Raw genomic sequence first — 24,408 nt, forward strand, 5'->3', positions numbered from 1 at the left:
CTGCCAGCATCCCATATGGGTGCCAGTTTCTGTCCCAACTGCTCTACTTCCAACCCAGTTCCCTGCTATGGTCTGGGAAAAGCAGCAGAAGATGGCCCAAGTGTTTGGTCCCCTGCCACCCTTGTGGGAGGCCCAGAAGAAGCTCTTGGCTCCTGGCTTCAGACCACTCTCTCTGTCTCTCTCTCTCTTTCTCTCTCTTTGTAATTCTGACTTTCAAATAAGTAAATAAATCTGTTTTTTGAAAGCATAGTGAATTGAAGATTGATATTAATATTTTAATTTTAGATAAAGCACAGTGGATGTTAACTGGATTATGGCATGAGCCCTGAAGGCAGAGAAAAGGAATCACTCAGGACAATAGAACTTGTCCTGTGGGGCATGGTGACAAAAAGCTTGAAGACCCTTGGGTTAGAATGCAGTATCCATGAGCCACGGGAAGTCTTGGACTTCATCCAGAGCCACTTGCTTGTAAGAAAGGACCCTGTACCCCAGCTCACATCTCACAACTTCAATCAACAACTCTCTACAAGGCTTATCAAATACCAAAAGCTAGATGTGTGGCACTTGATACTGCTGATGCTGTTATAATATCTAATTGTTCAAGTTTTATACATGACAAAGCAGTTTAATGTTATGGCATTCTCGTTGGAGGCATTCATATATTCTTCATAAATTACTCTTTTTTTCTTTCTTTCTTTTTTTTTTTACAGGCAGAGTGGACAGTGAGAGAGAGACAGAGAGAAAGGTCTTCCTTTGCCGTTGGTTCACCCTCCAATGGCCGCTGCGGCCGGCGCATCGCGCTGATCCGAAGCCAGGAGTCAGGTGCTTCTCCTGGTCTCCCATGGGGTGCAGGGCCCAAGCACTTGGGCCATCCTCCACTGCACTCCCGGGCCACAGCAGAGAGCTGGCCTGGAAGAGGGGCAACCGGGACAGAATCCGGCGCCCCGACCGGGACAGAATCCGGCGCCCTGACTGGGACTAGAACCCGGTGTGCCGAAACCGCAAGGCGGAGGATTAGCCTATTGAGCCGTGGCACCGACCCCATAAATTACTCTTGATTATCACTTTCCTGGCCTATAGGGATGCCACCATCAATGAAGATTTTGGGCCGCTGAAAGGTTACAGAAGCTGTCCATACAGGGCCATAACAGAATGGAAAACTATACTTAAAGCTCAGAAACAGAGGCCCCTGCTTGCCCTTGGCCTTCAGCAGAGGAGCGGAGTCGGGCTGGAGAAAGCAGAGCTGGAAGGAAGAACAGGAAACGCAGGACCGTAAGTGAAGCAAGTGAGAAATGACTTCCTTGATTATGTTAACCAGCATGGGGAAGAGATCCTACTTCAGATGAAGGATGGCTAGACTTACTCTGAGGCAAACCCCCGTGCAGTTCAAGTACATCAGATAAAATGAGGCCTCGAAAATTAAATAAAGAAGCTGAATACATTCCCTGGTGATATAATCTGAGACTATAAATTGATGCTGCCAGGTAGAAAAGAAATATAAGTGTTTAGACAGGCCAATTTCTGAAGGCAGAAAAAAAGCACTGAAAAAAATGACCCAATAAAATAACTGATAATATCCTAGCTGATGAGCAAAATAGCCTCTTTAAAATTATGATTTCACAGTGTGAAGGACAAAGTTATCCTTAAAGCAAAAAATGATAACCAAATGTTCTCTAAAGCTTCAGTGAGCACATAAACGGTCATTTTTCCTCCCACAAGTATCTTTATTTGGCTTTATTTGCAGGAAGTGAAAATCTAAGGGAGCCAATAAGAGTCAAGACTTTTAAAATTGTCTCAGTAAAGGAAAACATGTAAAGGACTGCACAGAGCCATAATCAAGATACACTCAGCCCATAACAGTCCAAGTACAACCGATATGGTAAAGTGAAGAATATTAGCCAGTATCAATCTTTATCTGAGGAAAATTAAATTTCAGCTGCTTAAAGTGCCTGATAGACAAAGATCTCCAGTTTTGATCATGGCAGAAAAGCTTACACTAAACAAACACTCCTAATTACACCTACCAGAATAATTACATATTCCTGTATATCTGCACATATTTACATATGTGCATTCATTTACATATACTCATAAACAACCGTATGTTATAAAATACAATCTTAAAAATATAATGAGGTGTGTATAAATCATAGTACAATTCTTTGAAGACACCAAGATGGACAAAACCAGGCAGCAAGTGGAGCATATTTAACCCTTGTAGGTAGGGAACTGAAATGGGTGAGGCCCATGCTAGCACAGCTCTTCCCCAAGGAGTACCCTCAATCCAGTGGTGCAAGGCATTTCCAGGATAGAGCTGAGAGCTTCCAGAGCAGCTGTGGATCCGCAGGGGAACAGCTTCAAACGACAGAGCCACAGGATGTGGGAGACCCAGGATGCAGAGAGACATCCTAGATCCCCTTGGCTGGCTCCAAGCTCTTAATGCTTGAGGGATCCTCCAACAAACCTTGGACAAGGCAACAGCAGGAAGACTGAGAAAGTGGAGCAGAGGTTTGGATACTGCCAATGGAAGAAGGAGTGGAGTTCAGAGTCTGAATCCCAGAGAGACAGGAGGGGGCTTCTTGTGAAACCCAGAAGGGCGGTGTCTCAGAGGAAGAGGCAACGCCCCAGGACTAACAGTGTGTGCTCAGACTAAAAGCACCCATCCCAGCAATGCATAAAGCACACTTTCATGAATTCAAAGTAATTATCCACTAATTTAAGGGCCTGCTAGAACAAAAAGAAACTTCTTTCAGATATGGACAACAGATTCCAGGCACTCTGTAATATATAATCCACCCACTGTATTCAGAAGCAGTAAAAATTTAATAGACATGAGGAAAAACAGGAAAATATGACCCAAAGAAGAAAAGCAGTCCACAAAAACATGTCCTGAGATGGTCTAACTTTTGGAATTAGGAGAAACATTTTAAACTGTTTTTTATTACAAGCATGTTCAAGTACTTAAATTGAAAGATGTTTATTATGAGAAGAGATGAGACATCTCAGCAAAGAAATGAAAACTACGAAAAGGAACAACATGAAAATGATAGGACAAGGTAAATATATCAGACATGGGAACAGTTACTGAATAATGTTGATAAGAAGTTCAAAGTAGTAGAATAAACAGATATAGTGCTTAAAGATAGATCAATATAAATTATCCAACTTGCCTACCAGAAAGAACATTGGGAATAAAAGAAGAGTCTTAACCATTGAGAAGTCCAACATATGTAGAAGTGTAAACTCAGAAAAGTGGAAGAGAGAATGATGCAGTAAAAATTTAAATAAGAGAATTTTTCCAAATGTAGTAAAAATAAATCAAGTTACAAATCTAAGGAGTTCAATGAACCTCAAGTATGAAGACCACAAAAAATATACTTATGCACAGTACAGTCAAATTCATGCAAACCAGAGGCATACGGATATCCTACAAGTGTCAGGGAAAGTTGTATTAAGCAGATGATGCTGGTTTCTAATTATAACAGCAGAGGCTAGCAAACAAGGGGACAACATCTTTGACTAGTCGAAAGAAAATAAAGTCAACTCAAAATTCTAATGAAACATTCTTTAAAGATGAAGGGGAATAAAGAAATTTTCAGATACACAAAAGCTGAGAGGATTTGTTACTTCTAGATCAGCACTTCAGGAATTGCTAAAGGAAGCTTTTCAGGTGGACAGGAGATGAGACCAAATGGATGCTGAGATTTGAGGGAAGAAACGAACAACACTGGGAGTGGTAAACGTGCAGCAAAATATAGAGGAGTAGCCATTTCCCCATTTTGTTTATTTAAAAGATAATTTATAGTAATACAAACATACATGAATTTATACAATAGTGATTAATGTATTTCACATGTTGATACTTTTTTCTATATTGGTAATTTAAGCTATCTCACTTTCTTCCTTCAAGAGTCTTCCTAAATTTTTAACAATTTTATTAATCCCTTCAAAGAATCAATTTTGGCATTATTGATTTTCTTTAGCATGTGTGTTTTCTTATTTCATTCAATAGTGAACTGGTTTCATTATTTCCTTTTAGCATTTTCTATTTAATTTAATCTCTTTTTTACCTTCTTATGCTTAAAACTAAGAATCAGTGATCACTTTGAATGTTTTTAACACATGCTATGATTTCTTTGACCCACACACTATTTAGAAGTATATTTTTAAAATTTTTAAATATTGGGGGATTTTAAAGATGTGTGATTTTTATTCATTTCTAACCTAACTTTATTGTGGCAGACACCAGTTGTTTGTCTTAGGACCTGATCTATGTCAATATGTATGAGAGTACCTCTGAATGTTCACGGAAATAGAATTAAAACATAACACACATTCCTATCAATTTCTTGAAGATCCTTTGTGTTATCAAAATAAAGAACAAAAATGTTGGACACATACGACTTAATCTCAAAACCACTAATGCTTAGCTCTACTTTTAAGGAAATGGGTTCATAAATATCACTGAAAATACAATTTCAGTTACTGCTCTTCTTCCCAGAAGAGCATACTCAGGGACACAGTCATTCTCAGAGCACATTTTGCAGCCATTTCTGCAAATCACAAGTCCCATGAACAAGACCAAGGTGGGAGTTCTTAACACCGCAACATCATACCATTCTGCCAGGACGTGGCTTTTTTTTTTTTTTTAAAGAAACTTTTAAATTGAGGTTCAATTTAAATATGATGCAATGTAGGGATTGTTAGGTTTCTGGTTTAATGAGCTCTGACAAATGCATAGACACATGGGACCACACTCTTTTCAAGACACTCATACAAAGCATTTCTACTCTTGAGAGAGATTTTTAGTTCACTTGCAAGGTGCCCACATTTCCTCAAGTCTGGGAAGTGGTTACCTGATAAGAAATGGCCATCTATTTGTATAAAAAAGAATAATGTAACTGCATCCCAAAAGGGTAACCTATAAACCAGGTTAATGACATGCTATAGTCACATGTCCTTAAGCCTTTTTAGAGTTGGCTGGTAGCGCCTTAGCAAATAGAAATGTCTTCAAAAAGTCATGTGTTCAGCTGACCCTCTGGAAAAACCAACGTGGTCCTTTACCTGGTCGGCTTCTGAATCCGAGGGGACTACCAGCACCACGTCACCCCGCTGCAAGGTAAGTTCATCAGAATTTGCTGCCTCAAAGTCATGCAGTGTTTCTACCTGGAAGAGATTTAAAAGAACCAGTTTTGGAAAGAAAAGGAGAAGATGTAAAATCAGTTTCGCAGGCAGGTTATCAGCAGGCACTCTCAAGAGCATTCTGGGAGCTGGATGTAAGGAAGGCGCATGCCACATCCTCGCACGGTTTGGATATCACTGTGCCCCAAGGCTTCACATGATGGAAGCTTGGTCCCTAAGGTAGTGACGTGAGAAGTGGTGGAACCTTCAAGAGGTGGAACCTAGTGGGAGCTTACGGAGGGATTAATGCAATGCTCCTGGGACCCCAGTGAGCTCCCACGAGAAGAAGACTGGTCCCCCTGTGCTCCCTGGCTCCCGGTCTCGGTCTCACTGTGTGATCTCTGCCTCTAGCATGCACTCCCTCCATGACACCGTCTGCCGTTGGATGCAGACAAGGGGCATCTCACCAGAGCCCAGCCAGTGCTGCTGCCACATCCTTGAACCTCCAGAACTGAGAGCCACATCAACTTCTTTTATTCATAAAGTTCCCAACATCGGGCATTTCATTATAGTAACAGAAAATGGGCTAATACATACATGCCCCCAAAAGGATAACGCCTCTGAAGAAAGGAAGGAAATCCTATCCTCCTTTTACATAATACCCCAATTCTTACTGATCAAAAAGAAGCCATTTACATGTATATTTAGTAATGAAATGCCCTTTACAATAGTTCAGGTATTATAGTAATAAATTTTAATTCATTATACATTTATTAGGCTTACATTGTTTTATCACTGATACTTTATTATTGTTTGCTAGTCACCTTTAACTAAAAATGCCCAGCTGAGTTCCTCTGTTTCCATCCAGTATGAGGGTACTTGCAAAAGTTTGTGGAAACGGAATTAAAAATAAGTTTTTTTGGTGCAAAAATAACTTTGAAACCCATGCACAGCTTTTTCATAATGTACATTTCCATGAGATTTTTGAAGATCTCTTGCAATTATGAATAAGAAAAACTGTTACTTGCATGTTATTCTCTCATTAAGTCCTTTGACCCATTTTTTTGTAAGTAAACTTCTTCTCTTCCATACACTACTCTTCATACTATAGAAATATGTTTCCTTCATATAAAATATTTCCTTAAATTTTTATTATAAAAATTTCAAAAGCAGAAGGAATAATCAAACTCTCCCATGTGCATCCCTCACCCAGCTGCAGGAGCTACTGGGTCGTAGTCAGTTTGGTTTCTCTCATGCTTTCCTTTCAACTCCACCCCTGAGATAAAACAATGTGATCCTGAAATATGGGTTCTGCTATACAATCGTATTGGAAAAATCACTTGGGAAGTGACTGCATCTTCCCAAATTACCTTCTCTGATGAGAAAACTGATGCTAGGGTGGAGGCATTTAGGTGATGAGCCTTGCACTACAGTTCACAAGGAAGCCAGGGCTCCCCTCCAGCCCCGGCCTTGCCTAGCACAGATTCCTGGACTTCTTATACTGCAATGAAACAAAAACATGGCAGGACGCAGCCACCTAACTCACAAGTTCACTTTTCTCTCCATATTAATTCACTCACAATTCCATTCTACCGACTCCATCTCCATTGGAGGCGCAGTTACTTTCTAGTAGACAGAGAGTACCTGTTACTATTGAGTACCAGCTCTACAAAAACCACAAATTAACACTGTTGAAAAGGAAAAGAGCTAACGGTGGAAATGTAAAATCAAATTACAGAACTTAAAATCCCTACCTAGACACTACTGGAGACCATGATATACCTTTAACACTTGGCTTAGGTAGTATCTGCAGGTATTTTGTGTGTGTGTGTGTGTGTGTGTTTGAAAAGTATCTTTCCGTTTATGAAGCTTCTATGTATCTTCTCTGAGCAAAATCTTCTTCCCATTAATTTAGGCTTCTTGTTTTTTCTTTAGTAGAAACCATTAATGTTTATTCACTTATTGTTAGAATATTCACTGCCTTCCTACTCCTACAGAAAGATTCAGGGAGGAGCATAACCCTTTGGGGAGACACCAGGTAACAGGTGCCCTCGAAGGCCTGGGCTGAGCCAGGCGGGACCCTCACAGGGCACCCTGGATGCTGGGGCTGGAAGGAACTGACCCCGTCAGCACCCAGGAACTCTTCCTGTTAAATATGGAGGACAGGACTGCAGCTCTTGCTTCCCAGTGCCTGGGAAATGCTGTCATTTTCCAAGGCGATGTGAGGTGAAGGGAAGGCCGTTTGGGGAATGGACATACATTGCAAGGAGTCAAACTCCAATAAACAAAGGTTTGAGCTGGGCGGACTCCAAGCTAAGAAAGGCCCTGTGGCTATGAGATCCAACAAATTGAAAGACCTTGTAGAGAAACCCGGGAGGCAATTCCTGAGCGGCTGCCCCTGCAGGTGCTTGTTGATCTGTGACTCCTGCAGGTGCAGCAGGCGACGCCTGAGCGTCCTCCTGGGGCTTCTCCGTGGCCAGCTCTGGTGTCTCGCCGGCGGGGCCTGTGGCAGCAGCATCCTCTGGGGCTTCCTCCGACTCTGCACTGATGGTTATCTCTTGTTCTCCCTCCCCTTCATGGTTTGAGGCAGGCTCGATGACCACAGAAGGGATGACCTTCTCCTGGGGGAAGAAAGGCATGGAGGTGTCCAGCAGGGCCTACAAAACAAGACATCTGCGCCCTCCCTGTCCGGCCTCCATCCCTGCACACCAGCACTGGCCACTGCTTCTACACATCCCGACGGCTCTTCCTCTGACCTGTGCCTTTGGACCTTCTGCTCTGCTACTCAGCCTCCTTTCTGTCTCTCCCAACAGCTAAAAGCAAGTGCAGTTCATTTCTGGGTCGTTGGGCCTAAGAGCAAGGTTTCTGCAGACGTTGGGAAGAGGAAGAGGAACCGCAGGGTTGGGGGGGCGGCAGGCATCAGGGGTGAGGGAGACCATCCTGAAAAGGAAACCGAGGTCGGATTCCACCATCTGAGGCTCTCCTTTGACAGTGGTCCATCCTGTCCCATGTTGGTGGCTAACACTTCCCTGAAGCTGATGATGACCCCCTCTACTCCCTAACCCTAGATTAATCCTGAGTAACCTGCAGCCACATTTGCTGGCCAAGATCCAGCCCGTGCTTGTGGACAGGCCCCTGTCCAGTGCTCCCTGATCATCGCTGGCGCCCACTGCACAGTTTCTGCTGAAAGGCCTACAATTCCCACCAGTGCTCCAAGTTCCCTGCCACGCAGAAGAGGGGTCAGGACCTCCCTGTTATTTGTTTAACGAGGATGAGCAAGGAGGGGAATTCAGGTGCGTAACAGAAACCTCCAGAATCTTAGTGTGCTGCAGATCCACCTCGCACACCCTTGGCTAACAGTGGACAGAAGCACTTCCAGTCTTCAATTTGTGAAGCAAACCCTCTTTTTTTTTTTTTTTTGACAGGCAGAGTGCACAGTGAGAGAGAGAGACAGAGAGAAAGGTCTTCCTTTGCTGTTGGTTCACCCTCAAATGGCCGCCGCAGCCGGCGTGCTGTGGCCGGAGCACCGCGCTGATCCGAAGCCAGGAGCCAGGTGCTTCTCCTGGTCTCCCATGGGGTGCAGGGCCCAAGCACTTGGGCCATCCTCCACTGCACTCCCTGGCCACAGCAGAGAGCTGGCCTGGAAGAGGGGCAACTGGGACAGGATCGGTGCCCCGACCGGGACTAGAACCTGGTATGCCGGCGCCGCAAGGCGGAGGATTAGCCTAGTGAGCTGCTGCGCCAGCGCAAACCCTCTTTTAACAAGTATAACAAGGTGTACAAACCCACTCCCTGCAGTATGACAAGAAAAATCTAAGGGTGGGACAATCTTTTGAGTTACTTCTGCAAATACCACTATTATCCACTTTTTTCTTAGCAGAATAAAAGAGATAAGTCAGCTTCAAGCTTTAAGTAACCCTGGAGAGATTCTGAGAAATTTATTGAGTAAAATCATCCAGGAAAAGGGGAATCCCCATCAATACTTCTCTGAATGCCACCTTTTAAACTACAGAAGAACCCACAGTGGAATGGAGGCCCCTGGGTCTGAGCCCTGCCTCACCCGTCTCTACTTACTGCCTCCCCCTCATAGAATAGGGGATTTATTGCATTCGAGCGCTGCTCTGAAGAGGAATGGGCAGGGCAGCTGCAATTTCACGTGAGTACTTTGTGGTCCATTTTCCTTAATTTTTTTAGTTACTTATTAGAAGAGAGGGACGGAGACACAGAGAGAGAGTGCTCTCACCTACTGGTTCCCCAAACGCTTGCAGCAGCCAGGGCTGACCCAGGCTGGAGCTGGGAGCTGAGAACTCAATCCAGCTCTCCCAACCACTTGAGCCATCACTGCTGCCTCCCCCAGGGTGCATATTAGCAAGAAGCTGGAGTTACGAAGCAGAGGTAAGAATCAAACCCAGGTGCTCTGACTTGGGGTGTGGGCGTCTTAACCAACAGGCCAAATGCCTCCTCCTGTTTTCATTTTTTTTTTTTTCTTGACAGGCAGAGTGGACAGTAGAGGGAGACAGAGAGAAAGGTCCTCCCTTTTGCCTCCGGTTCACCCTCCAATGGCCGCCGCGGTAGGCGCGCTGCGGCCGGCGCAGCGGGCCGATCCGATGGCAGGAGCCAGGTGCTTCTCCTGGTCTCCCATGGGGTGCAGGGCCCAAGCACTTGGGCCATCCTCCACTGCACTCCCTGGCCACAGCAGAGAGCTGGCCTGGAAGAGGGGCAACCGGGACAGGATCGGTGCCCCGACCGGGACTAGAACCCGGTGTGCCGGCGCCGCAGGCGGAGGACTAGCCTGTTAAGCCACGGCGCCGGCCCCTGTTTTCATTTTGGTGCGCCGGCCGCAGCGCGCTACCGCGGCGGCCATTGGAGGGTGAACCAACGGCAAAAAGGAAGACCTTCCTCTCTGTCTCTCTCTCACTGTCCACTCTGCCTGTCAAAAAAAAAAAAAAAGAAAGTGCAGCATCACATGGAGTCTTGGGGAATGGAGCCTGGTGGTGAACTTGTGGTAACTCATCAACAACCAGAAAACAGTAGTGCTATGATTTTCCTACTAACATCAAGTTCGTGCCACTTCCGGGCTAAGCACTGACCTAATCCTCATGACAGCCGTATTACTCCCTCATATTCTCTTCTCTCTCCATCCTCATCCTTGCCATCTCTCCGCTTTACTGTTTGCCCCTTTCTGTGCCATAAGCATTAGGCCCTGTGCAGATCACCACATCTGAGCCTGAGAGGAGCTGGGCTCACTCTTCCTGAGAATCCAACAATAGTATTTTCTTTTGGTGGAGTACGGAGTCACCCACACGCAGAGTGGTAAGCCCCTGCCAAAGCCCAGAGCACACAACAGAGCACCCCCGTCCCAGATGCTCCCCTCACCAGCCCTCACCTGTGGCGCTGCTGCTTCCATCTCTTCTGGGTAAGGTCTGTCGCTGTCCACAACCTCGGTGGCTTCGGTACCAATTTTGGCTTCTTCTACACTGACTCCTTCCCCAGCTGGGACAGCTGCCTTCTGTGCCTCTGCCTCTTCTCCTGGGATCCCCTCAGCTGCCAGCACCAAGGTTCCACCGGCCACATCAGCATCAGCTCCAGGGAGCACCTGGACCACCAAGAACAGACAGGGTCAGTACCTCTGTGGCCCTCAGCTAAGCCTCAGGCTCAACCTTCCAGGCCTCTGTCCCCTCTGCGGAGGCTCTCCTGACTACAAGCTTTGCTTGTGATGCGTGGAATCCCAGGATTCAGCAGCAAGAGTTTGACATCGGCTCATCAAAGGTCTCACTTCTCTTCTACCAGAAAAGCCAGCAATCCCACATGTCCCAGCCTTCAGGTGGAGCAAATGGAGTTTGAATGGAAGAGATGTATGTCATTCCTGAGCACTGCTTGTTGGGGTGGTCCCCTTGTGAGAACACAGGGAGAAAGTCACAATAAAAGCAATATTCAAAGAGCCGCGCATGATTCGAGCTGCTGCCTGGGTGGGAATGTGAACTTTGGTTACTTCTACCCTTAGACTGCTGGCATCTGAAACAAACAATTGCATTGTGTCCAAAGACTCAAATGCATGTGGAGAAGTTACATGACTCTTGCTTTGCAGCTACTTTTACTGAGTATATATATTCTTTTTTCTTAAAAAAAAAAAAAATCTTCCATGGGTCACATGACCCTTCATCACACAGCTCCTGTTCTCAACAGAAGCTTCCCTAACAAAGGGATTTTTGCTGCTTGTAAGAAAACAACACCTGTTGGCTCACACGAGCTCCTACTTTCCCTGCCTTCTCTGGAACACTGATTCGGAGCTCTCTGAACCCATGTCTCCCACATTGCACTTCCTAAGCTCCCAGACAAAGTCCTGTTCACTCCTGTAAGTTCCTGAGTTTGCATTGATCAATTCCTTTCTCAGGTGATTTTTGTTTTTGTTTCTTTTTTTTTTTTTTTTTTTTTGACAGGCAGAGTGGACAGTGAGAGAGAGAGACAGAGTCTTTTCCATTGGTTCACCCCTCAATGGCCGCTCTGGCCAGCACACTGTGCTGGAGCCAGGTGCTTCTCCTGGTCTCCCATGCAGGTGCAAGGCCCAAGAACTTGGGCCATCCTCCACTGCACTCCCGGGCCACAGCAGAGAGCTGGACAGGAAGAGGAGCAACCAGGACAGGATCCGGCGCCCTGACCGGGACTAGAACCTGGGATGCCTGCACCGCAGGCGGAGGATTAGCCTATTGAGCCATGGCGCTGGCCGGATTTCTGTTTTTGTTGTTGTCATTGTCATTGTTGTTGGCTGAAAGCAAATGATAACTAATGAGACCTGAAGTCACAAGATGGAAAGGGCCAGGGGCCCAAAACCTGGGTCCTGGAGAAAAGCCACAGGATCTGAAAAGCATCTTCATCACCCACAGTTGGAATTAGAAAAATTACATTTTAGAATAAGCCTTCAAAACTTTATGGGGAAGGTTCCAGAAGCTAAATCATTTTCTGGGTGAAAAAAATTAAGGGAGCTTCCTCAATAAGAACTCTTGAGAATCAAAGGAAAATAAGCTTTCTTATCAAATACCTGTGATAACTTTCTAAATATCTTTAGATATCATAATAAAAGCAATACTCAGAGCCACGCATGATTTGAGCTTCTGCCTTGGTGTTGGCTAGCAAAATGTCAAAATCATACTTTGGGGACTTTACTGGGAGAAATGAAATAGGATAAAAATGAGAATTCTGTTTCAAAGCTTGGAACACAGTCAAGAGAGTTTTTAAGTTGTATGTGAAACTTGTAATAATGAAATCAAAGAATTGCAATTAGAAGTTTTAATTTTGAACAAATTGGTTTGCAGTCCAACTCTTTTAATAAGATTCTAACAACATCAGCTTGGCAGGGATTTGGGAGGTTTAAATCGGAAAGGCTGGGGAATATTAGATAATATTAGATTGATCTTACATAAGATATCCAGGACACATATTACAAAAATTGATCTTGCTACCTAATGTGATTAGCATTAGTCATTTCTTTTATTTACTGAATAAGCTCTACCTGGTTGATCCCATTAAGTTGGAAAGCTCTAATCTTGCAAATATTAAGTCTCAGACTAACACCAAAAAGGGCAACAGAGCAGCCTCTGAGTGGGCTTCAGAAATGAGAGATGGGGAGTATGAGTCACACACACTATAACAAGAATTTTTTTTTAAAAAATAAAACTCTTTCTGACTTAAATTTATATATAATGAATTACATAAAAATACCCTGTAACTGAGTATGTTTTTCTACAAGGGAATATTTTTCTTTGGGGATTAAAAAAATGTTAATAGCTATACTATCTATGATATGCCTCAAATTACTCATATTCTTATACATTTATTTTCCTCTTTTTTTTTTTTTGGACAGGCAGAGTTAGACAATGAGAGAGAGAGAGAGAGAAAGAAAGGTCTTCATTCCATTGGCTCACCCCTCAAATGGCCGCTGTGGCCAGCACTGCCCCAATCCGAAGCCAGGAGCCAGGTGCTTCCTCCTGGTTTCCCATGCAGCTGCAGGGCCCAAGGACCTGACTCATCCTCCACTGCCCTCTTGGGCCACAGCAGAGAGCTGGACTGGAAGAGGAGCAACTGGGACAGAACCAGCGCTCCAACCGGGACTAGAACCAGGAGTGCCAGTGCCGCAGGCGGAGGATGAGCCTAGTGAGCTGCGGCGCCGGCCCATTTTCCTCTTTTTAAAAAATATTTTTATTTATTTGAAAGGCATAATAAGAGAGATAAAAACAGAGAGACAGAGAGAGATCTTCCACAGGTTCATTCTCCAAATGGTCACAAAGGCCAGAGCTGAGCCAGGCCAAAGTCAAAAGCCAAGAGCTTCTTCCAGGTCTCCCAGCTTCTGCTGCTTTCCCAGGCACATTAGCAGGGAGCTGGATGAGAAGTGGAGCAGCCAGAACTTGAACCAGTGCCCATATGGGATGCAAGTGCTGCAGGTGATGGCTTTACCTGCTACGCCAGAACACCAGCCCCTATTTCCCTCTTTTCTGAGAGTCTCTTATTAAGATAATTTCATTCCCCATGCAAAGCATGTAATGCAACTTATTATACATACATCCTTTTATGCAATATATGATCCAAACACATACTACAGGCAACTGGGTTTTGCTCTCTACTTAACTGATATCACATCTCTGGTGGGGGATACACTTCTATAGATGCTGTTGCAAAGGCAATCTTTAAAGACAGAATGCTAACTAACAGTGCATAATTTGGATAACTAACATCTCTCTCACTTTGGTTCCATCAGATTCGACTATCACAAGATTTACACGTTTCATCTTTCCTCTGCTGAGTAATTTAAGCAGGTGTTTTCGGCTGGAAATGCCTGAATCCAGAGTGTAGCTGCTGTGACATCTGTCACCAGCAGGTGGGGACCAAGGGCTCTGTCTGACTGCTCAATCCACAGTCCTAACCTTGCAGGAGCAAACAACACAGGCTTAGCATCTCAGAAATTTACCAGATCTGTCACAGAAAGAAGAAATAGAGCATGCAGCAAGTTGTTGATAAGATATATGGAAAGCAAAAATCACCAAAATATTGAAATTAGCAATGCTGGCAGAGGCAGGATGCTAAGGAGACTGGCACTTGGACTACAAGGAGGAAAGCAGAACACAGATATTTACTTGGAAAGGGAAAACAATCAACTCTCCTTCATTCTGTTCTGTGTCCATTAGTAAGAAATTCCCATTTCTCTATCCACTGTTTAATTTAGTCTTTTATTTTACGGAGCTTAAAAAATCTTACATAAACAGAGAAGGATTGTTCACTGTTTTTCCTCAGAGCTTTCTGCTTCTGACTTTGGTCTGGTAATCAGCATTGTCCCAATCCCTCTGCTGTGTCTGGATTTTGTTCCACATGTGTCACTTTTACCAAACTATTTCCCATATTTACAGGCTGCAAGAACAGCCTAACAAATACACAATGGAACCTAGAAATCTAATTGCTCAAATTAGGTGTTAGTTCTGGATAAAATCAAGGAGACTGTGAAAAGGTTTCAGGTAATAAACTATCCCTCTTTTATTATTATTATTATTATTCCTTACATTTCGTAGCTATATGTAGGTCTGGAAAAAGGAAATACTTTCTATGCTCTGCTTGCTATGGTAGATATCACACCTGTAAGGAAAGACCACAATGATAAATAACTGTTAGCTCTTTCTAAAGTGTTATCCAGGAAGACCAGAGGCCTGAAAAAACTGAAGGTATTACAAGCCTCTGATACTCACGGCCATCAAATTTTTCTCCATTCTGTAAATTAAGAAAAGCAGCATTATTCTGTCTTCTGCCAAAAATATTCTATCTGTTGCCAAATGTATTTATGGCTGACAGCATCTAACAGAAAGACAGACTAAAAATTTCTCCCTAACTTGGAGCAGACGTTTGCATCTATGAGGTCTTGTGAGGTGCAGGCCCTGGGTTATTAGTAATCTGCTTGTGCTACCCACAGAAAGCAACAGCACCAGCAGGGAACCTTCTTGGTCATGGTGGCCTCTCGCTCTTACTCTAGGATCCCAGGCACACCTCACTTCTTTCTCTCCTTGACTATCTCCTTGGTGGAAAGCAATATGAAAGTGCATCCATGTCAGGTCTTTAAACACCAGTGACTGCATCAGCAACATTTTCTGGAAGTGTAATGACATGAACACAATGCAACAACAGCCTTGACAGCAATCCTGCAAAGAAGGGACACACCCCAGGGAGACATAACCCAGCCAGTCCTTCGGGGAGACTGTAGTACAGTTGGGGTGACCAAGACTGAAACCCTGCCAGGTAACAGCAGTCATCAGTGGCAGGAATATTTGCGATCTCTGAGGTTTACATCATTTGTTTATTCTGTTGTTGGTTTGCCTGCTTGCTTGGCAACATCACCTCTGCACATTGCCTGAACAGCAGCTTGCCAGTCATGCAACAGGGCTGGATGAGGGCAGCTCAAGGACCTGTGTTCTCCTAATCGGGATGAAACTGTATACTTACTTATAGGTTGCATTCTTTTAACAAAGAATAGTATTTTTTATTTAAAAATGGATACCATGAATTTAAAATAATTAAATAAGATAATGTTTAGATTTTTTAAATTTACTTTCTAATCATAAAGTCCTCCATCTTACAAAACATGGATTATTTCTTAGAAAAATGATATCAATGGCTATATGAATATAATATTTTATTGATTTTTCTATTTAAGAATAATGCTCCCAAATTGAACAGGATTTAGTTTCTAAGAGACATGATTATTCTAAGGAACTTTATTTTTAAATGATATAAATAACACTGTGAGAAAATCATTTGGTTTGTAAGCAGCTAATTATTACATTAAAAGATTTTAGTACTAAACTCTGCTCTTTTTATTTATTTATTATTGTTTCACTGAGGATTTTCTGAGCTTTTGCCCAACATTTTACTATGAAAGATTTCAAAGAGAAATCTGGAAAGAATTATGCTGCTTAGGATCTTTGATTGACATGTGACTACATCGGTTTATTACATGATTTCTACCGATCCACACTTGTTTATCTTTCAGGTGGCTCAAATACAGTTTTCATATCATCAAACACTTTTCAGGACCTCTGTGGGTGATCCCTGTGTCTGCAAGGGATTGTTTCCAGATGCTGCAACAGATACCACAATCCACAGGAGCTTGAGCTCCTCATGCATACAATGGCACAGTATTTGCCTATAACCTGTGCATAGCTTGCTGTATGCTCTAAGTCATTTCTAGGTCACTTACAACAACTAACATAATATAAATGCCATACGAATAGTTGCTGTATGGTTTAGGGAATAATGACACGAAAAAGTTGCATACATGTTGAGCACAGATGAAAACTGCTTTTCTGGATAACTATGGTCTGCATTTGGTAGAATTCCTGGGTCAGGATCTGTGGATACAGGGGGGAAACTGGGTATTTGATAGAGTCTTTCTGTGCTTTTACACATGATCAACACTTGGCCTGGGGCAGAATTCTATAGTGTGTTTTTATGCACTCAAAATCTGTATGCTGATCTAATAACTTCCCATCTTCAGTATTGAGAGGGATACCGCTAGACCAACCTGATTCTTGTCTATTTTTACTTCCAATATAGATGTTTGCAGACTTTCAAAAACAACTGAATTAAAAAATCTAAAAGAATATATTTAGATGCTAGCTTCCCCTCATTTTGCCTTTTGCTGGTCATTTTTTTTTTTAAGCAAAAAAAAACCCAAAAAACAAAAAACAAACAAACAAACAAAAAACTAGTTACTTTTCATTCATTCGGAAGGCAGAGAGAAAGAGGAAAGGAGAAAAGAGAAGAGCATAGATCTTCCTTCTGCTGGTTCACTCCCCAAATGCCCTCAACAGCAAGAGTTGGGCCAGGCTGAAGCCAGGAGCCAGGAACTCCATCCAGGTCTTCCACACTGGTGGTAGGGGCCCAAGTACTTGAGTCATCATCCACTGCCTCCCAGGATGCCTTAGCAGGAAGCTTGCCCAGAGGCAGGGGCACCGGAACTCAAGTCAGCACTCCAGTCAGGGCTGAATGTGTCCTAAGCAGGAGCTTAACCCGCTGTATCTTGTCAGTGATTTCTCAGGATCTACAAAGAGAAATTCCTTCAACAAGGACAACTTCGGCTCATGCATGGTTTCCTGTCGCACTGCTACCACTGTGTCTACAGCATTTTTCAGTGTCTTCATCACACTGGGAATTATCTGTGAGTGGAATCTTCACTCTTTGGCCCTAGGCTTGTGCTTTTCTTCTGCGTTGGGAGAAGTCTTCTATTCTGTTCTCCTACACTCCATCAGTGCTCTGTACTGTTGCTTCTGGTCTTCACCACTTCTTAGGCAAACCCTAATTCTAACTACATTTCTTCTTGAAATCTTCCCTCACATCACTGAGATCAATGTTCACCTACATCCCAGTGACTCTTTTCACTTTACCAGGTAGTTTCCCATCTTCTGTTTCATGTATTGAGATCTTGGATTTTACTGACAACAAAAGGAGGACAATTTTCATATTTTGTTTATATTTTGGGCAAATTTTTTTTTTGTTCTTTAAAGAAACTTTTAACTCTAGCATGCATTCTTTCCTTCTTTTATGTTGTTCTCTAATAGGCCCTATCCTATTTCTAAATGTGATTTGGGGATTAATAGTTTTAATTTATATGAGCATTCTTTTATCTAGGTCAATCAAAACAGTACCCTTGGAGCCGGTGCTGCGCGTAACAGGTAATCCCACCACCTGCAGGTGGTAATGCCACCCATATGGGCGCTGGTTCCAGTTCTGGCTACTCCACTTCCAATCCAGCTCTCTGCTATGGCCTAGAAAAGCAGTGGAAGATGGCCCAAGTCCCTGGGCCCCTGCACTGTGTGGTAGACCCAGAGGAAGCTCTTGGCTCCTGGCTTCAGACTGGTGCAGCTCCGGCAGTTGAGGCCAACTGAGGAGTGAACAGCGGATGGAAGACCCCTCTCTCTCTCTCTCTCTCTGCCTCTCCTTCTCTGTGTAACTCTTTCAAATAAATAAATAAATAAATAAATAAATCTTTAAAAAAGTACCCTTAATGAAATTTTTACTAGACACAACATACAATATGCACACACACACATGTATCATAAGACAGAACAACAGAGCAGTTTCTGTAACGTCTCTTTTAAACCCTTAACTGCGTTTAAAAATTCCCATCAATTGACTGGAATTTTTTCTTGCTTTTAGTATTTATTTGCTTAGTGATTTCAAATTAGGTGAACTCCCTCTAGGCCTAGTGTTTCCCATAGACATGGAAACATTTCCTCTGTTCCGTGTTCCTCACTATCCATCTAAGAACTTTCAGATGTCCTTCGCACCATAGGAAGTGGGGATGGATTTATCAAGTATTTAATACAACCATCTGTTTTGAGTCCCCCAAGTCTATGTGCCAAAGGATGCACTTAGAGCAGCACCCAGCCCCAAATGCCTTGATGCTTCAGCGGGGTACTCCCATACTCACTGTGGTGCTGGACACCAGTTGCCTTCTGCCTGGGGCAAGGATGGATGACGATCTCACATATTTGTCTATGCCACACTCAGTTATTACAGTTCAAGGACTTTTTTTGCACTTTGCTTTATGGAAAATTCTCAGGTTTGGCAAAGAGTTCTAGAATATGTTACTATTGAAATATTTACTTTTTCAAGATGCTTTTTCTTTAAATATAGAAGAGCACTGAATTTAATTCTGGTAATACCGAATCTAATTATGTGTGTGAATCTGTGCTTTTTTAGTGTTTTTAGTTTTCTCATTTAATTGTTATTTATGTGCTCCTACAAAGCATTTTATTTTCTTTAAAATACTCCCAAAATAGGGGCCTAAGTTATGACACTTATATTGCCTCTTGATACACGAGCATCCCATATCAGAGTACTGGTTCATGTCCCAGATGCCCTGCTTCCAATCCATCTTCCTGCTCATGCACCTGGGAAAGCAGATTATGGTCCAAGTGCTTGGGTCTCTGCCACCCATGTGGGAGACTGACATTGAGTTCCAGGCTTCTGGCTTCAGCCTGGACCAGCCCTGGCTGTTAGGGACATTTGGGGAGTGAACCAGTAGATGGAGAATCACTCTTACTCTCTCTCCCTCTCCCTCCCACTCTCCCTCTCCCTCCCTGTGTGTGTGTGTGTGTATCTGTCTTTCAAATATATAAATAAATGATAAAAATACTCTTGGGGGTAACTGATACAGATAAGGATATAAAATGTATTATTTCACATTTTAGCCAAATTACATCCATTCATGGCTATAAGACATGACACTAGAGTGTAGCCAGAGGCAACTGACTGAAAGATCACTGGATTCTAGGTTTACCAATTGATCCAAAACATAGAGAGTAACAATTCTAATCTACAGACATGTTTCTGCTTGATAGTTTCAATATATGCTATTTTGCAGCCAGCGGGGGAAACTGACATTTACATCAGGTGGGCTACATTTATTGTGTATTATTCTTCCAACAACCCTATCAGATATTTCCAACAAGTTAACTAAGTTAAGAGTTTAAGTAACTCACCCAGGCAGTGAACCAGTGCGTCTCATTCTAAGTTGTGTGGTTTGTTTTTATTTCACACCCACTTGCATCCAAGAAGACAACACACTTATCCAACCAGGGCTCTCCAGCCTTCCTGAGACCTGGAATATCTCCTAGAGATCCACTGGCTCCTGGTGACAATTCCCAGGCATGTGTATGAACGTGAGTGTATCCTGGTAAACAACCAGCACCTGCACTTCCACTCTTGGAATGCTACTCTTTAAAATGAATTTCACATATAATAAATACATTTTTTCTTTATTGGTGAACATGTACTGTCTGAGCACCCAGGAAACCATGTCATGAAGCCCCTGAGTCAACAGTGAATCATACAACACAAAGACTTCAAGAAGAGCTTGGTTGGATATAACTTCTCTACATTTTGCCACCCATCCTGTAGATATCCTTGATTAGAAAGATAAGTGCAACATGAGAAAGTGGAAAAGACAACTGATAGATCTTCACCTGGACTTAAGAGTGATAGCCTATAACTTGTGGAAACTTGGACATCCACAGCCAGGCTCACTAGTCACAGATTAATACGATCCAAGTTGAAAAGATTTCAGGGCCCAAGGTTCTCATTTTACTAATGATAGGATATGATGGAATGGATGTAACCCGTGACATGAAGCTTGTGAGGACTTTTAGGTTCAATACTTCCACTAAGCTGGAGTACACTCCTTTGAGTCTGGCTGTCGAAACCCATGGGAAAAGTAATAAAGGGAAATAAATACAAAGATGATCCAGACTGCAGACGCCCTGGCCTTTTCCTGCCCACTCAGAATGCTGGATCTAGGTTAAGTTCTTGAGTTATCTGAAGAATTTGCATTTTTATGGAGAAAAAAGAAATGGATTTTCTTGGTATTTTTATGAAAAAGTGAAAAGTTATAAGAAATGGAAAATGGATTTTATTCAGAATCCATTTTAAAGAAAAGCCCAGCAGTCAGTCTAGATCTACAGAACATCACTATGGCCCCAAAGAGAAGACTCCTGTCCTCAGCCACAGCCTGGTGGCTGGGACTGCTTTTCGGATAAATTATATTGGAAACACTGCAAGTCAGATTCCTTAGCACAACGGTAGGGGTGAGCTCTCCTGTGTAACATCAGGCTCCCAGTGGCATTCTGTTTAAAGGTGGTCCATGGTATTGCAAACCTTCTCTAACACATCATGGGCTTCCTTTCTACTGAAGGAATTATTAGGGGTTTCCCCTGACCTTCATCTCCATTCTGGTTTTCAATCTGCTCTCTGAGTATTGCCTGCAGTCCCATCACAAACCCTGGGCAGCTGGGCCCCTGACTCAAACCAGCCGCCGGCAGCAGTGTTGCTATGGCAACATCTGTTCAAATTAGCTCTGCAACTTCTTTAAAAATGAAAGTCTCCTGTAGAGATGCCAAAGTTAATGAATTTTTGGTTAATTTGGCCTTTAAGGTCACATAAGAAATCGAATAATGATACATACCAGTATGTGAAATTTCAGTTAGTGGTGTCTCTGTAAGAGGCATGTATGGGAGATGGGGATAGAAAAAGTAGACTGATCTTGTAAAGCGAAGGTAAATAGTGTGTTGTGCTCTCTCAGGGATGGGGAGATAAGCATGGACCAGTTTCTGGAGTAGGCACAATGAACAGCTCCAGTGGGTGGCCAGTAGTTTCTTAGAGAGGTTATTTAAGAAAAACACCTTCACAGCGCAAGGTAAACATTTCATCTTGCCTGATTACACTGTCTATGAATGATATGTAAAGCATTTGCTGCCACTGCTTAAACTGCCTTCTTGTAAGTGGGCCCAGGCCCGCATTGGCAGAAGGCAAAGGTAGGGCTGCCAGAGACTAGACCAGAAATGATGGTCTCAGTGCCACCTGAATGACATCACGCTCTGCTGGCAAAACTCCCAACACTGGCCTCCAAAGCACAGACATCTCTTTCACAACCGAGACCCAACCAGATAGCAGTGTGGGGCCTGAAACTTGAATGGGGGAGGTAGCAGACAGCCACACTTGGAAGACCCCTCTGCTGATCTCTGACTTGCCAGCCTTTGAGTAGTTCATGGCACTGCTGGTGAGAAAAGGCTAATCCTGGTTAGTTGTCCTGTGGGAGAAGGGGCTATGGAATATTAGACTCCCAAAGACAGGTGAGACAGTTTGTGTGTGCTGCTATTTAGCAGTCAGTAAGGGGTTAATGGGTCTTAACTGTCAGTCACATTCCAGACAGCAATAGCCCCATATTCCAGAGATGGCAACTGACAAACCCAGGTCAACCTGGTTTGTGAGGGGTGGGGAGTGGATTCCTATCTTGTTACCTATATTTTCTTCTTGGCTAAATTCATCTCTTCCCTCTGACTTGATGCAATGGTAGAAAGGAGGATTTGGGCTCCATCACTTGCAGCAACTTTGGATGTATCTGGAGATCATCGGACTTTGTTTCTCTTTCTCCAAACACCTTGAGGAAAGACACAGCAGAAAGGGCTCTGCATTTCTCTGACTCTTCCTATCTCCCTGGCAAGGAGGGGCGGAGGGAACTCCCCAGTACTGGAACCAGCGGGAAGGTGCCTAGAAGGCAGGAAGGCTTCTCGGAACGGACAAAGAATTTTGATGGAACATAGCTTGGTTGGAGCCAAGAGGAACTTTATGCTGATGGAGACATAGCAGAAGTCGAGATCCTCACCATTTCTGACTCGAGGCAATGATGAAACAGGGGGTGATTTCCTTTCTCAATTTCCACCCTCTCCTCTCTAGAAGAATGTATGTCACCCACTGTGCTCATCTACCTCTAAGTGTCCATGACGATGCTCATCATGATATCATCAAACCATTGTTGACTGGGTATCTCTCTGTGCCAGATGCTGAAACTAATGACGTGAACCATTTCTAAGCCCTCATAGGAGTTTTTAAAGTAATTACTATTTACTCCATTTCAGCCTGGAGGGACTGGGGCTTGGATGTCACAGAGCTAGTGCAGAGCAGGGTGAGAAACTTGCACAGATTTTGATGGCAGTAAGTGGCTTGCTTTTCCTACGTGACAAAATCCACAGTATCTGAATGGCAGAAAGCAAAAGAAAAGGCCCTTAAAATATCTGTATCTTACAACATCCAGTTACAGACTCTTTCAGAACACCCTGACTATGGTGTCAATCACTCAACAAATCAATGAATCAGAATTTGTTGGGCACATATTAGATGCCATGGAGCAAGAGAAAATCAGCTCACATGTTTGGACTGATGGGCACTGAAGATGTTATTAGTTGCTACTGGGAACACAGTTGAGCTCACAAAATAATCATGTATGTGAGCTTTTTCCTAATAAAGGTAAAAATGTACTCCCTCCTCCAAGGCTGCCATTTTACATACATATTTATATTTATATTCACATATGTATATGCATGTATATATGACTGTGCATATGCATATGTTTCTTGAAATGTTAATTGAGAGCATGCTTTTAATATGAACACTTAGAGCTGGGAAATTATTCTACCTTGATGAAGGCCAAACAATAAATCAAGCTTCTGATTTCCTCTGGTCTTCAACACCTCCCTCTGACAGTCTGGGAGATCACATCTCGCGGGAGAGTGGAAACCCGAGTTCTCACGCCTACTCTGCCATTTCCCACGCACATGACTGCCTGACCACTCTTCAGTGTCAACCTCATCCTCCCGTCAGGGAATTATGAAGCCGGAGCCTTATCTTTTTACTACATCACTATATCCCCAGGCCCAGAACATACCTTGATACCTACAGAGATGGCGACATCTCTGTCATCCGAGTGAAAGAAGCACTTATTCAAGCAGACAGAAACACTCCTAGCAAGATGGCACTGAGAGACTACAGTCTGCAAGTTCTGATATGTACAAGTATATACTTGTGGGTGTAATTGGTCTTGACAAGTCAACAAAGTTTGATGAAATTAAAAGTAAAAGCAAAGTCAAAGTAGTCTCCCAAATAATGGATCAGAAATGTTTCCTCTTCCAGGCTCATCTAGCAATTCCCAAAGTATCTTTACCTCAGTCTTCTCTTCACTTATTTGTTTTTGGAGCTCTGCTAACACCCAGTGTACTGAAAGCACTTACTCTCTTCTAAAACAGAGGGCAGAAGGGGGCATTGTCTACATCCTATCATTTGGGTAAAATGTATAGGAACTGACAGAAGTTTTGAGCAATAGAAGGAGCATCTCTGTAGAAAAAGAGGATACATGTAGATAAAATGTTATTTTCTATAAAGAAATGGCATGCATGGTAAATGATGAACCATATCCAGGTAATACACTGTGAACTGTATCTATATGCATCTTTATCTGCTCTTTAACCTAATTATCTCATATATAAACTGAAACAAATATTGACACCATTTTTTCCCTAAAGAGTACTTTCATGAGCTACCTAACATACAAACATCTAGAGAAGGAGAGGTATGGGTTTCTAAAATGCATCCTGAGGCTGGTGTTGTGGGACAGTAGGTTAATCTTCCACCTGTGGTGCCAGCATCCCACACGGGTGCCGGTTCTAGTCCTGGCTGCTCCACTTCCAATCCAGCTCTCTGCTGTGGCCTGGGAAAGCAGTAGAAGATGGCCCAAGTGCTTGGTCCCCTTCACCTGTGTGGGAGACCTGGAGGAAGATCCTGACTCCCGCTTCAGATCGGCTCAGCTCCGGCCTTTGCGGCCATTTGGGGAGTGAACCGGTGGATGGAAGACCTCTCTTTCTGTCTCTCCCTCTCACTGTCTGTAACTCTACCTCTCAAATAAACAAAATATTTCAAAAA

At 43.3% G+C, this 24,408-nt stretch overlaps 1 protein-coding gene across 4 annotated transcripts in view; it reads right to left on the minus strand.

The window, feature by feature from the left end:
* AMPH (amphiphysin) overlaps positions 1-24,408 on the minus strand; it is a 219,687-nt gene that overhangs the window by 1,485 nt on the left and 193,794 nt on the right. For all 4 annotated transcript variants that reach the window (XM_062178101.1, XM_062178099.1, XM_062178100.1 and 1 more), the window contains 3 exons: positions 10,508-10,717; positions 7,479-7,742; positions 5,065-5,166 (listed from right to left, as the gene is read on the minus strand). In XM_062178101.1, the coding sequence (XP_062034085.1) occupies positions 5,065-5,166; positions 7,479-7,742; positions 10,508-10,717 (576 nt within the window). The remainder of the gene's footprint in view (positions 1-5,064; positions 5,167-7,478; positions 7,743-10,507; positions 10,718-24,408) is intronic.

Source organism: Lepus europaeus, chromosome 20 (genome assembly GCF_033115175.1).
Source record: "Lepus europaeus isolate LE1 chromosome 20, mLepTim1.pri, whole genome shotgun sequence".
NCBI classification, from domain to species: domain Eukaryota; kingdom Metazoa; phylum Chordata; class Mammalia; order Lagomorpha; family Leporidae; genus Lepus; species Lepus europaeus.